This window comes from Pygocentrus nattereri, chromosome 5, assembly GCF_015220715.1.
Source record: "Pygocentrus nattereri isolate fPygNat1 chromosome 5, fPygNat1.pri, whole genome shotgun sequence".
NCBI lineage: Eukaryota > Metazoa > Chordata > Actinopteri > Characiformes > Serrasalmidae > Pygocentrus > Pygocentrus nattereri.
Genome location: NC_051215.1, coordinates 21,102,502 through 21,118,750, shown reverse-complemented (window position 1 = coordinate 21,118,750; position 16,249 = coordinate 21,102,502). Strand labels below are relative to the sequence as shown.

Here is a 16,249-nt window from a genome sequence, read left to right as displayed (position 1 = left end):
AACACACTATAGAAATATGTCCACATATGCAGTCGTGACTGACGCGGGTTTTTTCTGAATTTATACAAACACTTTCATTTTATAGTAAATTAGTTTGGGCTGGTTTATGTTTATGAACAGAGACCTACAGATCAACATAGTAAAGGAGCTCATTTGTGATCCTGAGTTTAAAGCCAGTTATTATTAAACTTAAACTTGGAACTAAGTTGTAAATAAATACTGCTACTGGGAGCTGATTGGTTAGTATTCCTGCTACTAAGAGCTGATTGGTTAGCATTATTGCTACTAAGTGCTGATTGGTTAGCATTATTGCTACTAAGTGCTGATTGGTTAGTATTACTGCTACTGATTGCTGATTTGTTAGTATTACTGTTACTGAGAGCTGATTGGTTAGTATTCCTGCTACTAAGAGCTGATTGGTTAGCATTACTGGTACTGAGAGCTGTTTGGTTAGCATTACTGCTACTCAATGCTGATTGGTTACTTTTACTGCTACTGAGTGCTTATTGGTTAACGTTACTGCTACTGTGCTCTGATTGGTTAGTGTTATTGCTACTAAGTGCTGATTGGTTAGTATTACTGCTACTGATTGCTGATTTGTTAGTATTACTGTTACTGAGAGCTGATTGGTTAGTATTCCTGCTACTAAGAGCTGATTGGTTAGCATTACTGGTACTGAGAGCTGTTTGGTTAGCATTACTGCTACTCAATGCTGATTGGTTACTTTTACTGCTACTGAGTGCTTATTGGTTAACGTTACTGCTACTGTGCTCTGATTGGTTAGTGTTATTGCTACTAAGTGCTGATTGGTTAGTATTACTGCTACTGATTGCTGATTTGTTAGTATTACTGTTACTGAGAGCTGATTGGTTAGTATTCCTGCTACTAAGAGCTGATTGGTTAGCATTACTGGTACTGAGAGCTGTTTGGTTAGCATTACTGCTACTCAATGCTGATTGGTTACTTTTACTGCTACTGAGTGCTTATTGGTTAACGTTACTGCTACTGTGCTCTGATTGGTTAGTGTTATTGCTATGAGAGCTGAATGGTTAGCATTAATGCTACTCAGAGCTGATTGGTTAGAATTAGTGTTACTGAGAGCTGATTGTTTAGAATTGCAGCTGCTGAGAGCTCATTGGTTGGTATTACTGCTACCGAGTGCTGATTGGTTAGTATTACTTCCTCTGAGCGCTGATTGGTTAGTGTTACTGCTACTAAGTGCTGATTGGTTAGCATTTCTGCTACTAAGAGCTGATTGGTTAACATTACTGCTACTGAGAGCTGATTGGTTGACCAATGCGCTTCTGGAAGAACAGTCAAAAATTCCCATAAACAATGGGATCTCACTCTAGTTCAAATGCGTGTGAAGCCAGACGAGCAAACACTTTTGGAAATGTATTTTGTATGTGAAAATGTGATCAAATTAAATAAATGTGGAGGAAGATCTAAAGAACCTCACAGTAACAGAAAAGCGTGTATGTGTTTGTCTCCTTAAGAAGCACAAGGCACAGAATGAAATATCATTAGATCTGAAGGAACCTTCACGCGCAGTGCCTGTTCTGTACTCTGAGCTTCAGGACAGAATAAGTCCATCACTCCCATCATACAGTCTGCATTTCTCTCTTTCACTCCTACACGGAGAGGAACATCACAGGCAGACAGCTCACAAAAGAGCTCCAACACAAGCAGATTTCAGCTGATGGGATTTAAACAGTGAATGACATTTCATTGTTAGTCTGATTCCGCTGCAATAACCATCACAATACAACAAACGACCATATTCAGTAATAAAAAAAACAGTGCTGAGCTCTTAGAGCCTTGAGCCTTCAGTTTATCAATTCAAATGACTGGGAGGATGGTCTCAAGTACAGTGTTGCATATCGTTGCTGTTGGACCAAAGCCTTTTCAGCAGAAGGAAAACCATTCTTAACCTGTTATGGAAGTTAATTTTTTCTAAGTACTATTTTGTACTATTTCTGGATTAAGTGAAATTTTGACATAATGTGCAGCTGCAGTTTACTGAAATTATGACTGCCTCCTTGTTTATACGCTTATTGTCCATTTCATCAGCTCCGCTTACTGTATAGATGCACTTTGTAGTTCGACAGTTACAGACTGTAGTCCATCTGTTTGTCTGCATACTGTTAGCCCCCTTTACCCTGTTCTTCAGTGGTCAGGACCCCCATGGACCCTCAGAGCAGGTACTATTTGGGTGGTGGGTCATTCTCAGTACTGCAGTGACACTGACTTGGTGGTGGTGTGTTAGTGTGTGTTGTGCTGGTACGAGTGGATCAGACACAGCAGTGCTGCTGGAGTTTTTTAAACACTGTGTCCACTTTGTAGATGTAAAGTCAGAGACGATAGCTCATCTGCTGCTGCACAGTTTGTGTTGGTCATCCTCTAGTCCGTCATCAGTGGTCACAGGACGCTGCCCACAGGACGCTGTTGACTGGATATTTTTGGATGGTGGACTATTCTCAGTCCAGCAGTGACACTGAGGTGTTTAAAAACTGGAGCAGCACTGCTGTGCCTGATCCACTCATACCAGCACAACACAGCGTCAGTGTTACTGCAGTGCTGGGAATGAACCGACTACCCAAACTGTACTACTACAAAGTGAACCCATATAGTAAGTGGAGCTAATAAAATGTACAATGAGCGTAGAAACAGTGAGGTACTCATAATGTTATGCCTGATCGGTGTAGGTTGTTGCTATGAAATCCCAGGCGTTTGCTAAAATGTTGCTAGGCTGCTGCTATGGTGTTCAGAGCTGGGGGTGTTGTTAAGGTGCTAAGAATGCTATGGTGTTGCTAGATCATTGGTATGGAATCCCAGGTGATTGCTAAGGTGTTGCTATAAGCCATTGCTGTCGTATTCCAGGTGGTTGGTAGTTTGTGTGTGTGTATGTATGTATTTGTGTGTAATGTCTATGAGGGGCAGTGTGTGTAGTGTCTCAACCATCTGTAACTCATTTGTTATGAAGAAAAAAAAAAACGTCCTCGTCTCCTCTTCTGTAAAGTCTGTTCTAGTACGATTCTGCGCTCTTCCTCACAGTAACTGAGATCTTCCTCGTCTCCTCTTCTGTAAAGTCTGTTCTAGTACGATTCTGCGCTCTTCCTCACATTAACTGAGATCTTCCTCGTCTCCTCTTCTGTAAAGTCTGTTCTAGTGCGGTTTTGCGCTCTTCCTCACAGTAACTGAGATCTTCCTTGTCTCCTCTTCTGTAAAGTCTCTGTTCTAGTGCAGTTCTGAGCTCTTCCTCACAGTAACTGAGATCTTCCTTGTCTCCTCTTCTGTAAAGTCTCTGTTCTAGTGCAGTTCTGAGCTCTTCCTCACAGTAACTGAGATCTTCCTCGTCTCCTCTTCTGTAAAGTCTTTGTTCTAGTGCAGTTCTGAGCTCTTCCTCACAGCAACTGAGATCTTCGTCTCCTCTTCTGAAGAAACTCTCTTCTAGTGCAATTCTGCGCTCTTCCTCACATTAACTAAGATCTTCCTCGTCTCCTGTCCTGTAAAGTCTCTGTTCTAGTGCGGTTCTGCTCTCTTCCTCACAGTAACTGAGATCTTCCTCATCTCCTCTTCTGTAAAGTCTCGGTTCTAGTGCGGTTCTGCACTCTTCCTCACAGTAACTGAGACCTTCCTCGTCTCCTGTCCTGTAAAGTCTCTGTTCTAGTGCGGTTCTGCTCTCTTTCTCACAGTAACTGAGATCTTCCTCGTCTCCTCTTCTGTAAAGTCTCATTTCTAGTGCGGTTCTGCACTCTTCCTCACAGTAACTGAGATCTTCCTCTTCTCCTCTCCTGTAAAGTCTCTGTTCTAGTGCAGTTCTGAGCTCTTCCTCACAGTAACTGAGATCTTCCTCGTCTCCTCTTCTGTAAAGTCTTTGTTCTAGTGCAGTTCTGAGCTCTTCCTCACAGTAACTGAGATCTTCGTCTCCTCTTCTGAAGAAACTCTCTTCTAGTGCGATTCTGCGCTCTTCTTCACATTAACTGAGATCTTCCTCGTCTCCTCTTCCGTCTTCAGTGTGAGGAACAGTCACTCTTCACTCCAAACTCTTGGGAAGCTGGGTGAGTTTTCAGGTTTTCAGATCTGCTGCAGCTCATTGGAAAGTTTTTTAGAGGAATCTGGGCAGAGTTATGGTTTTGGTTTCTAGACTATGAAGGACCACCTGGGTGAACCCGTCTGCCACAGCGCCCACCTGAGGCAGAGCAATGCTGCAGCTCTAGTTAGCCAAGACCACCAGAGACAGAAGCTGATTGTGATATATCAGATAAACAGCCAGAGCCGGCCCTGACCAATGTGGTGCCCTAGGCGAGATTTTGGTTGGTGCCCCCTGCATCATCAATCATCGAGTTTATACACTCACACAGACACTGCAAAGCTTTATGTTTTTGAGTTTTTTTATTTTAGAATGAAAACAACAGTAAAACAGTAAAACCAGTATTAAAGAAACAAATAAAAAGTAAATGAATTATAAATATAACTGTATAACAATAAATAAATATAAAGGTGTGGCACAAAAAAAATTTAAAACTATTTTACATAAAGTAGTGCAGAGAACAACTTTCTGCTTATTGTAGAGAGCCTCTAATCAACGAGGATTAAGACCTGCTTATTTAGTGAAAAGGGGGGGGGGGTCTTTCTTTCTTTAATGAGTTTAGGGAAGGGGGTAACTGACGCTATCACTATCACTAGCTAGTAACTATTTTTCTGAAGGAACTTTTACTGTACAACATACACATGGTTAATTCACCACAATTCACCATGGGGGTGGGGGTGTGTGGGGGGGGAGGGGGATGGTTGCAGGTGATAGGTGTTGTGTGTTGTTATTATAATAATTAAACAGCATAGTGTTATAACAAGTTTATTTTCAGGGACCCTACAGAATTTTGAGAGGGGTCCAAGAGGATGATTAGATGTATTTCACACCTTGAGTGAGCCTCAGTATAACCAGCAGTCTAGTATTGAGGCTGTTCTTATTCAGCCACTCATTTCTGGGAAGAAATTGTCTTACAGATGTTTTTCTTCTAGCTATTACAGCATTTATTTCCACAGAGTTGTGCTAATGAGTGCATACGTCTTCTCCGTTATCTTCCTCGTGACTGAAGGCCATTCCTCCATAACCCTTGTCCAGCACCAGCCACAGCCCTGACCATGTGTTGCAGGATTATGTCATCAGTTTGACCCTTGCTTTGCCAGCCATGCGCTCTTTTTGTAGCCTCTGCTTTCTTTTCAGAGGCCACATATCAGCCTATTATAGTAGACAACACCTTCTTCTTCCCTGTGTAGTGCTATTAGGGGGGCTATGAATGTGTGTGAAAAATATCTGGAGGAGTCAGGTCAAGTTGTTTTGCCAAGAATGGAAAGCTTTCAATGGCTGGTCTCGGGATCAGGCTTGTTAGTGGAGTACAGAAGAGGTAGTGGCTGGCGAGAGCGCATATCGGGTGTGCTTAACGTCCTCAAGGGCTTCAGATCATCTCCTCTCTCTGATACACACAAAACCTTGAGTCTTGATAAGAGCTGGAGTCAGTCATGGCCATCAGGCCAATGTCACACTTAAAGGAGTATTCTAAGCAAAATACATCAAATTTACTGTCTGATTCCATGCCTGAGCTGAATAATGTGAATACTCAAGGCTGTGTCAGTCTTTTATTAACCATTTAGACCCACCTTAATTCTGCACTGTTGATATTTGGTTTAGGATGCAGTCCGACTCACTGTGAGCTATGAACATTAACAAAACTTCAATAGTTTCATCATCTTCTCAGTAGTGGACATGTTTGTGAGTAGCGGGTGGTGAGAGAGAAAAACAAGGTTTCTCATGAAACATATTAACAGAAAACTGACGTGTAGAAAACAGCAAACCAGTAAATTTGAGGAACAGCGTGAATAAAGTAAAAACTTAATTTGCTTTTATAAATATTTTGCCCAACCCTGTGTATATTGTGATAACTTGGCAAACCAAGGAACCATAGCACTTTTAAGGGAAGACTGTCTATTGAACATGCAGTAGAGGAACCCACTTGCCAACGCTTCTGAACAGCTGGGATAGTAAAGTTCATCAATAACCAAACACCTCTACAGGACAGAATATGTACATACAAGCAGGTACTATTTCAAATTTGGACATTTCCATAGAATGGAATACATATATACACACACCTTGTTGCCAAAAGTATTCACTCCCTCATCCAAATCATTGAATTCAGGTGTTCCAATCCCTTCCATGGCCACAGGTGTATAAACCCAAGCCCCCAGTTCTGCACTGTTTCTACAAACATTAGTGAAAGAATGGGTCACTCTCAGGAGCTCAGTGAATTCCAGTGTGGTACCGTGATCGGACGCCACCTGTGCAACAAGTCCAGTCATGAAATTTCCTCACCACTAAATATTCCACAGTCAGTGGTATTATAACAAAGTGGAAGTGATTGGGAACGACAGCAACTCACGTCGGCCACGTAAAATGACTGAGACTGATGTCAGTGGTTGCTGAGGCGCATAGTGCGCAAAGGTCGCCAACTTTCTGCAGAGTCAATCGTTAAAAACCTCCAAACTTCATGTGACCTTCAGATCAGCTCAAGAACAGTGTAGAGAGCTTCATGGAATGGGTTTCTATGGCCGAGCAGCTGCATTCAAGCCTTACATCACCAAGCACAATGCAAAGCGTGGAATGCAGTGGTGTAAAGCGTCTCTGGAGTGACCAATCACACTTCACCATTTGGCAATCCGATGGACGAGTCTGGGTTTGGCTGTGGCCAGGAGAACGAGACTTGTCTGACTGCATTGTGCCAAGTGTTAAGTTTAGTGGAGGGAGGATTATGGTGTAGGGCTGTTTTTCAGGAGTTGGGCTCAGCCCCTTAGTTTCAGTGATAGGAACTCTTAATGCTTCAGCACCAAGAGATTTTGGACAATTTTATGCTCCCAACTTTGTGGGAACAGTTTGGGGACGACCCCTTCCTGTTCCAACATGACTGCGCACCAGTGCACAAAGCAAGGTCTATAAAGACATGGCTGAGGCAGTTTGGTGTGGAAGAACTTGACTGGCCTGCACAAAGTCCTGACCTCAACCCCATAGAACACCTTTGGGATAAATTAGAGCAGAGAGTGTGAGCCAGGCCTTCTCGTCCAACATCAGTGTCTAACCTCACAAATGCGCTTCAGGAAGAACAGTCAAAAATTCCCATAAACACACTCCTAACCCTTGTGGAAAGCCTTCCCAGAAGAGTTGAAGCTGTTACAGCTGCAAAGGGTGGGCTGACTTCACATTAAACCCTATGAACTAAGAATGAGATGTCACTCAAGTTCATATACGTGTGAAGGCAGATGACCGAATACCTTTGGCAATATAGTGTGTGTGTATAAGTGTGTTTTATATATATATATATATATATATATATATATATATATATATATATATATATATATATATATATATATATATATAAAACACATCCATTTTTGTGTCCCTAGCGTTTACAGATATTACATTGAAAACCATTTTAGGGTTACAATTTATTTATATTTCAAAATAAAGTAATACCTTTTTTTAGCAGTTTCACCTTCTTGAGCCTCAATTTATCAATATTGGTTTATAAATGAATCATATAGAATATTCCAAGCACCACAGAAGAGCTCGTCCTCACAGTCGTGTGTAAAGGCTGAGGCCATATTTTGAAGATAAAAACACAATTTTCTGCAATTTTAATTACTATAATCTATACATGACTATGAAATATATGATTTAAATGACAAAGACGCCAAATAAATATTATATTATATATAATAAAAGTTCACATGAGTTGTGTCACTGGTGTTACCGCGTAACAAAAACTCTTATTTTTAAATAAAAGTCACACTGATGATGTCACTCGAATTTCTTTTACTTGTTTTCTGAGGATATATGAAGAAAGGCACATGGTGAGCCCACTATGTCTTTCAGTTTTCAGAGATTTTCTCATTTAGCTCATGATTTCTTATGAAGCCTTCAGCTGAAGTCACTGGTGTGACCAACTTTACTCTTTTTCATTTAATTTTCATTAAAAATGTCTCTGGTGATACATTTCTTATGTGTAACACCAGTGAGGATTGGTAACACCAGTGACTGCTATGGATTGATAAAACAGTGGATGGTTATTCATTCAGTTTCACTTTTCAAATATTTGCTTTTTTGTTCAAGAAGTATATATGATGGAGTATTGTATATATAGTACTTGGTACTTGGTATCGGCAGGTACCTGTAGATCACGTATCAGTTTGGAAGGGAACAATGGTTTTGGTGCATTCCTAATCGTGTTTCACTCAGAAAACAGTCATCAAAACTTTAGTGTGGGTGGGCCAGCAGTGGCCCAGTAACTAAGTAAATGTAATTGGTTTCTGTACTTAAGTAGTTTTTTTGAGTATCTGTACTGATGTTTTTCCATTCTGGCCAATTTTTACTTTCTCTCCACTACATTTCAAAGTCTAATATCTGACTTTTTCCTCCACTACATTTTGAGAAATCTATCGTTCCTTTTGGTTTCTGTGTGTATAAAAACGTAACATGTCAAAACAAAAGAAGCACAAAGCCAGAGCACCAATCAGGGCACAGCGGTCACTTTGTTTTGAACTTGTTTTGACCTGTTGGTCATACCGACCCAGGGCAGCACACGGTTCAACATCAGCGCAGCAGCAAAAAAAAGAGTCCATTCAACATAAATGATGAACTAACCTAACTTTGTGTAAATAGAGCACAATATGGAATTATGTCCACATATGCAGTCGTGACTGATGCGTCTTTTTTCTGAATTTATACAAACACCATTTCATTTTATAGTAAATTAGTTTGGGCTGGTTTATATTTATGAACAGAGACCTACAGATTAATATAGTAAAGGAGCTCATTTGTGATCCTGAGTTTAAAGCCAGTTTTTATTCAACTTAAACTTGGAACAAAGTTGTAAATAAATCTTAAACTGAAACTTTGCTTGTTTGTAAAAAGTGATTTCAGAGCCACTCGGTTCTCCCTGATGGAAACTGTTTACCTTCAGTGTTTTGTGCTTATGATCATTTTAATAGACGTCAGCGTCACTAATTAATGACCTTCTATTAAAAGACTGGTTTACCAAGAGAGACACTGGAGGATTTTCACCTAAAACGAGTTCATGAAGCGAGTCTTGTTATAGAAATGATAACAGGACATCAGAGCCATGATTAACCTTTTAGTACTTTCTGTGTACTTTTTGATACTTAAGTATATTTGAAGGGAAATACTTTAGTACTTTTACTCAATGGAGGTCTAAAGGGAGGAACTTCTACTTTTACTGGAGTAATATATTACCTTGGGTGTCTCTAAATTTAACTCAAGTACATGGTTTGTGTACTTTAGTGGGATGTGTGTGTGATGTTGACTTGAAGTTGAATCCAGGCGTTCTTTCTTGCACGTAGATTCACATGCCACATACTGGTGGCGTCATGTCCCACTACACATGGTGACGACTTGGAATGAATTGGAAACAGTTTCATAGATGCTCCTTTCAAGTCATCGCCAGCCTCTACACTGGGCTTCTTCTGCAGATAGAACATGTAGCCTTAGGGCTTACTGCACAAAAGGGGAGGTTAGTGGTGTTTTTTAGGGGTTTTTTAGAGGATAATGTTTTTCATGTGGTTTTTAGTTTTTTTTAGATGATAATGGTGTTTTCAGGTGGCTTTTAAGTTTTTAGTAGTAGGATAATTGTGTTTTTGAGATGTTTTTTGGTTTTTTAGAGGACAGTTATGTTTTTCAGGTGTTTTTCAGGTGTTTTGTTTTAGAGGATAATAGTGTTTTTCAGGGTTTTTTTTAGAGGATAATGGGGTTTTTCAGGTGGTTTTTAGTTTTTTTAGAGGACAATGATGTTTTTCAGGTGTTTTATAGGTTTTTAGAGGATAATGGTGTATCTCAGGTGGTTTATAGTTTTTTTAGAGGAGAATCATGTTTTTCAGATGGTTTTTAGGTTTTTTTGGAAGACAATTATTTTTTTCAGGTGGTTTTTAATTTTTATTTGGAGGATAATGATGTTTTCAGGTGTTTTTTGTGTATTTTAGATGATAATAGTGTTTTTCAGGTGTTTCTTAGAGGATAATTGCATTTTTTTAGAGGATAGTGGTGTTCTTCAGGTGTTTTTTAGTTCCTTTGGAGGACATTGGTGTTTTTCAGGTGGTTTTTAGCTTTTTTTTAGGACAATGATTTTTTCCAGGTTGTTTTTAGTTTTTATTTGGAGGATAATGTTGTTTTCAGGTGATTTTTGTGAATTTTAGAGGATAATAGTGTTTTTCAAGTGGTTTTTATGTTTCTTGGAGGATAATGGTGTTTTTTAGTTGGTTTTTGGTTTTTTTAGAGGATAATGGTGTTTATCATGTGTTTTTTTAAAATCGTGCCGAATACCTAAACTCCACTACTCGTGTGGCCAGGCAAGAATGTAGAAAAGCAGAACGGAAATGTAAAAAGGATAAACTACAGGTATCCTATGAAAGCTGAAAAAGTCTCATATTTTTCCACCATTGTCAAAAAGAACAGCCATAAACCTCATGCACTGTTTAAGACCATAGATTCTGCTCTGAACATTAAAAACCCTGCATACCTCAAATCCTCTGTAAACATTTGTGAAACATTTTCACAGTTTTTCACTGAGAAAATCACAAACCTAACATCGGCTATTAAATGTACCTCCTTTGCTCCCCCTGTCTTAGTGACTTGTCCTACTGTCTTTGAGCAGTTTGAGCCTGTCACCTTCTTGGAATTGAAAGGAATTGTTGGGCAATTGAAAACGAGTTCCTGCCTTTTAGATGCTTTGGATTCTCGATTTTTTAAGGAAGTCTTTGACACTATAGGGCCTGAGGTCGTAGCCATCATTAATAGTAGCCCAAGCACAGCAACAGTTCCCACCTATTTGAAAAAGGCATTGATCCATCCAATCATCAAAAAGCCTAGTTTGGATTTGTCTGTGCTCTCTAATTACAGGCCTATCTCCAAACTTCCTTTTATGTCAAAAATTTTAGAGAAAGTTGTATTGTTACAGCTGAAACCTTACCTAGACAGAAACCAAATCTATGGGATTTTCCAATCTAGCTTTAGAGCACTCCACAGCACAGAAACAGCCCTTTTGAAATTTTTTTATGATTTGCTAATGATTACAGACTCAGGTAACTGTGCTATTCTTATTCTTTTAGGTTTAACAGCTGCCTTCGATACAATTGACCGTAATATCCTTGTTGAGCGTTTGGAGAGTTCCGCTGGTATTAAAGGCCTTGCTTTAAAGTGGTTCCAGTCTTATCTATCTGACAGGAGTTTTGTCGTTAGTAGTGGGGAGGCCCTCTCATCTGCAGCATCTCTCTCATGTGGGGTTCCCCGGGGCTCAATCCTGGGCACCTTTTTATTGACAGTGTATATGCTGCCATTGGGGGCTATTTTTAGAAAATATGGGATCTCCTTCCATTGTTACGCTGATGATACCCAGATTTATTTACCATTAAAGAAAGAGGATACTACATCCTTGACCACTCTACTGAGCTGCCTCGTGGAAATAAAGGCATGGATGGCTTTAAACTTTTTAAATCTAAATGAGGCCAAGACAGAAATTCTCCTATTTGGTCAGGAGAGACCTTCATGTAGTCCACAATGGAACCTAGGCCAATGGCAGACTTTTATTCAGACCTCGGTCAAAAATCTGGGTGTTATATTCGATGAGGGTTTTAAATTTGACAAGAAGATAAAAGCAGTAGTTAAGTCCAGTTTTTACCAACTCAGACAGCTATCCAAAGTTAAGCCATTTTTATCTTTCTCAGACTTTGAGATAGTAATTCATGCATTTATTTCCACAAGGCTCGATTATTGTAATTCACTATACACTGGTGCTGGTCATTCATTGGTTGCTAAGCTACAGTTGGTGCAAAATGCTGCAGTGTGGCTTTTAACACGTACATCCTGGAAAGAACATATTACTCCGGTACTGGCTTCACTCCATTGGCTCCCAGTTGTTTTTAGAATACAGTATAACTTTTGCTTTTAGTGTATAAGTCTCTGCATGGCTTAGCTCCTAGTTATTTGGCTGAATTGCTTGTGCCTTATGTTCCGGCACGGGCCCTAAGATCTGCCGATCAGCTTCGGCTGGTGGTCCCCAAGTCGAGGTTGAAACAGAGGGGGGACCGAGCGTTTGCTGTGGCTGCCCCGAAACTGTGGAATGAGCTGCCACTGCAGATTCGATTGGCACCCACTTTGTCACGTTTTAAATCTAGTCAATAAAGCTTATTACTATTCCATGGCTTTTATGTAATTTGTTTTATCTCTTTTAAATTGTTTTTACTAGTACTGTGTTTAAGGTTTGTAATTGTGCAGCACTTTGGTAAACTAAAGTTGTGTAAAATGTGCTCTATAAATGACATATAAATTGACATTGACATTGACATTTTATTTTTTTAGAGGGTAATGTTGTTTTTAAGGTTGTTTTTAGTTTTCTTTAGAGGATATTGGCGTTTTCCAGGTGGTTTTTAGATTTTTTTAGAGTACAGTGATGTTTTTCAGGTGGGTTTTAGGTCTTGTAGGGTTTTTTGAGGGGACAATGGTATTTTTCATGTTATTTTTTGGGTTTTTTAGAGGATAATGGTGTTTTTCAGGTGTTTTTTTAGTTTTGTTTTACAGGACAATGGTATTTGTCATGTTATTTTTTGGTTCTTAGGGGGTTTTTTAGAGGATAATGTAGTTTTTGGGTGTTTTGGTTTTTTTTGGAGGTTAATGGTGTTGTTTAGGTGTCTTTCAGAAGTTAGTGGTGTTTAAGAGGATAATGATGTTTTGTAGGGGGTTTTAGAAGTTTACAGTGTTTATTAGGTGTTTTTAGAGGTTATTGGTGTTTTTTAGGTGTTTTTAAGAGGATTGTGTTTTTTAGGTGTTTTATTCAGAGGTGAATTGGGTCTTTAGGGTTTTGTAGAGGATTATGATGTTTTTCAGGTGGATTTTAGGTTTTTGTAGTTAGTAATCATGGTTTTCTGGTGGGTTTAGGTTTTATTTTAGATGACAATTGTGTTTTTCCAGTGTTTTTATGTTTCTCAGGTGGTTTTTATGTTTCTTCTTTTTTGTGTTGCTCAGGTGGTTTTTAGTTTTTTTTTGAGGATAATGTTTTTCAGGTGGGTATTAGGTGTTTTAGATGATAATGGTGTTTTCCAGGTGGTTTTTCTTTTTCTTTTTAGATGATCATGGTGTTTTTCAGGTGATTTAATTTTTTTAGATGATAATGGTGTTTTTTAGGTGGGTTTTAGTTTTTTTAGATGATGATGATGTTTTTCTGTGTTTTTATCTAGGTTTTTTTTAGAGGATAATGATGTTTTGGGGTGTTTTTTTGGAGGTTAATGGTGTTGTTTAGGTGTCTTTCAGAAGTTAGTTAGGTTTAAGAGGATAATAATCTTTTGTAGGTACTTTTATATTTTTTAGGTATTTTATTTAGAGGTTGATTGGGTTTTGTAGAGGATATTGGTGTTTTCCTGTGTTTTTAGAGGTAAATGGTGTTTTTTAGGTGCTTTAGTACTGTTTAGCACACTAACACTGTATTGGCTACCTTAATGATGTCCTTTTATGAGTCCATCAGTAATCAGACAGGAATTTGACTTTTCATAGGCTTTGTACTTAAGCACACTTTAATACTTGGGCATTTATATGTGTTTCACCTGAACCGTACAGGATTTACATCCCTAATGTTCTAGGAACTATACAGTACTGAGTAAATGATAAAGACCACCATTTGATTTAGTCAGTTTCCAGCAAAAGGACCAACAAGTAGATATTTGTGAGAAGATTAGATATGAGGTAATCTGTTTGCATAATGAAGGAGACAGACAAGGTGAAAAAACAGGAAACTTTAGTTCACAAACTGATTAAAAGCTACAGAGAAAATGTGGCTCCTAAAAACCACCTGGAAGAGCTGGTCAACCCCAAAACTGCCCCCATCAGACAAACAGCACTTAAAGCTTTCATCTCTGAGAGAGAGAAGAAAATCAAGCTGCTTCAGATCTGAAAACATCCACAGGTGTTTCTGCCAGTCCTTTCACTGTGAGAAAACCACTCAGTGCTGTGGGCCTGAAAGGATGTGTAGCTGATCAAGAAGATCCTCACTGAGAAAAGGAGACGGACACATCAAACAAAGAAGCTGAACAATGGACTGACCACCCCAGAAGTCCAGACCTCAACACCACTAAATGGGTTTGATCACTTCAGAAAATCATCAACCAGCTTCTAAGACTGAACTTTGGAGACGTGTCTGCAGATTTTTTGAGGAACTGAAAATGAGTCTCCTGAAAAGAGTGGAAGCTGGAATGAAGGTAAAGAGTGACTCACTAAACACTTCATGGCCATTTTGACTGGAGATTAAATGAAAGGTGGCCTCTGGTTTCTGTGCAGCTCTGTAGGCTTTTGGGAAAATGAATAAGATTCACAGATTATTGTACCATTCTTTCCAGACCTTTGTCCTGCAGACTTTACTGAACTCTGGATCTTGTCCTGTAATCTCTGCTGGCCTGTAATGGAACCATACTCAGTTCTTGCTAGTTGTGGAACATTTCTGTCTAACTTTGTGTGTTTTTTATTTCAGTGTTCTGAACTACATCCACCTGAAGAGTATTCTTAGTCTCAGCTTTGACGGACTGAGAGGTGTGAAGCGAATGTGAGTATCTGTCACTCTTTGTTTTCTTATTGCCACAGCACTAAATCTCCCGATAGCAACTTGTCATGTTTGGCTCCTCCCACTCCCCCATGTGCTTTTTGTTTACCTTTTGATTGTCCACGTGCTTCTTTGTTTTGGTATCCCTAGTCCTCGCTCCTCGTTACACAACTGAACTCCAGTAGGGACCAGAAGTTAGGGGTGCGGAGGGTGCTGTAGCAACCCCTGATTATGAGGACTGCAACTACTAATACAATAATAATAATAATAATAATAATAATAATAACCTTTGAACTAAAGAATCATGTGTGCTTGTTTTTACATGACTCCAGAGAAGCCAATAGGTAGTTATAATTTTCTGTTTTGTTATCTTAATCAACTTATCTAACTTGTGATATCAAGATAACAAAGTTGTCACGACTTAATTATCTTATGATAGTAAGATAACAAAGTTTTTATCATGACAAGTTCATTATCTTGTGATCTCAAGATATCAAAGCTGTTATAACGAGTTAACTATCCTGTGATCTCAAGATAACATAGTTGCTATTAATCAAGAGTTAATTGTCTTGTGATCTCAAGATAACAAAGTTGTTATTATCACAAGTTCATTATCTCGTCATCTCAAGATATCAAAGCTGTTATCACAAGTTAAATATCTTGTGATCTCAAGATAAAGTTGTTATTATCATAAGTTCATTATCTTGTGATCTCACAATAGCAAAACTGTTATCATGAGTTACTTATCTTGTGATCTCAAGATAATAAAGTTTTTATCATTACAAGTTCATTAAGGCAAAAACCCGGGTGTGGGAGGAGTTTAGTGGGGCCTTGGAAAGTGACTTTAAGTTGGCTCCGAAAAGATTCTGGCAAACCGTCAGGCGACTCAGAACGGGAAAGCAGTGTGCCACTAGCACTGTATATAGTGCAGATGGTGTGCTGCTGACTTCGACTGAAGACGTCATTGGGCGGTGGAAGGAGAGGATGAGATCCGTCCCGAGTTCCTCAAGGCTCTGGATGTTGTGGGGCTGTCTTGGCTGACACGCCTTTTCAACATTGCATGGACATTGGGGGCAGTGCCACTGGATTGGCAGACTGGGGTGGTGGTGACTCTTTTTAAAAAGGGGACCGGAGGGTGTGTTCCAACTACAGGGGAATCACACTCCTCAGCCTCCCTGGTAAGGTCTATGCAGGGGTACTGGAGAAGAGAGTCCAGCTTATAGTCGAACCTCGGATTCAGGAGGAGCAGTGCGGGTTCCGCCCTGGTCATGGAACACTGGACCAACTCTTGATCCTAGAGGGTTCATGGGAGTTTGCCCAACCAGTCCAGATGTTTTTTGTGGATCTGGAGAAGGCATTCAACTGTGTTCCCCAGGGTATTCTGTGGGAGGTGCTTTGGTTCGCATGGCCGGCAGTAAGTCAGATTCGTTCCCAGTGAGAGTTGGACTCCGTCAGGGCTGCCCTTTGTCACCGATTCTATTCATAATTTTTATGGATAGAATTTCTAGTCGCAGTCAAGGGATGGAGGGTGTCCGGTTTGGTGACCTCAAGGTCACATCATTGCTGTTTGCAGATGATGTGGTCCTATTGGGGAC

General features: G+C 39.6%; 1 protein-coding gene across 1 annotated transcript in view; it reads left to right on the top strand.

Annotated features, from left to right (window-relative positions):
* lhcgr (luteinizing hormone/choriogonadotropin receptor) overlaps positions 1-16,249 on the top strand; it is a 36,744-nt gene that overhangs the window by 1,875 nt on the left and 18,620 nt on the right. Inside the window, exon 2 of the mRNA XM_017702628.2 lies at positions 14,586-14,657. Coding sequence (XP_017558117.1) covers positions 14,586-14,657 — 72 coding nt within the window. The remainder of the gene's footprint in view (positions 1-14,585; positions 14,658-16,249) is intronic.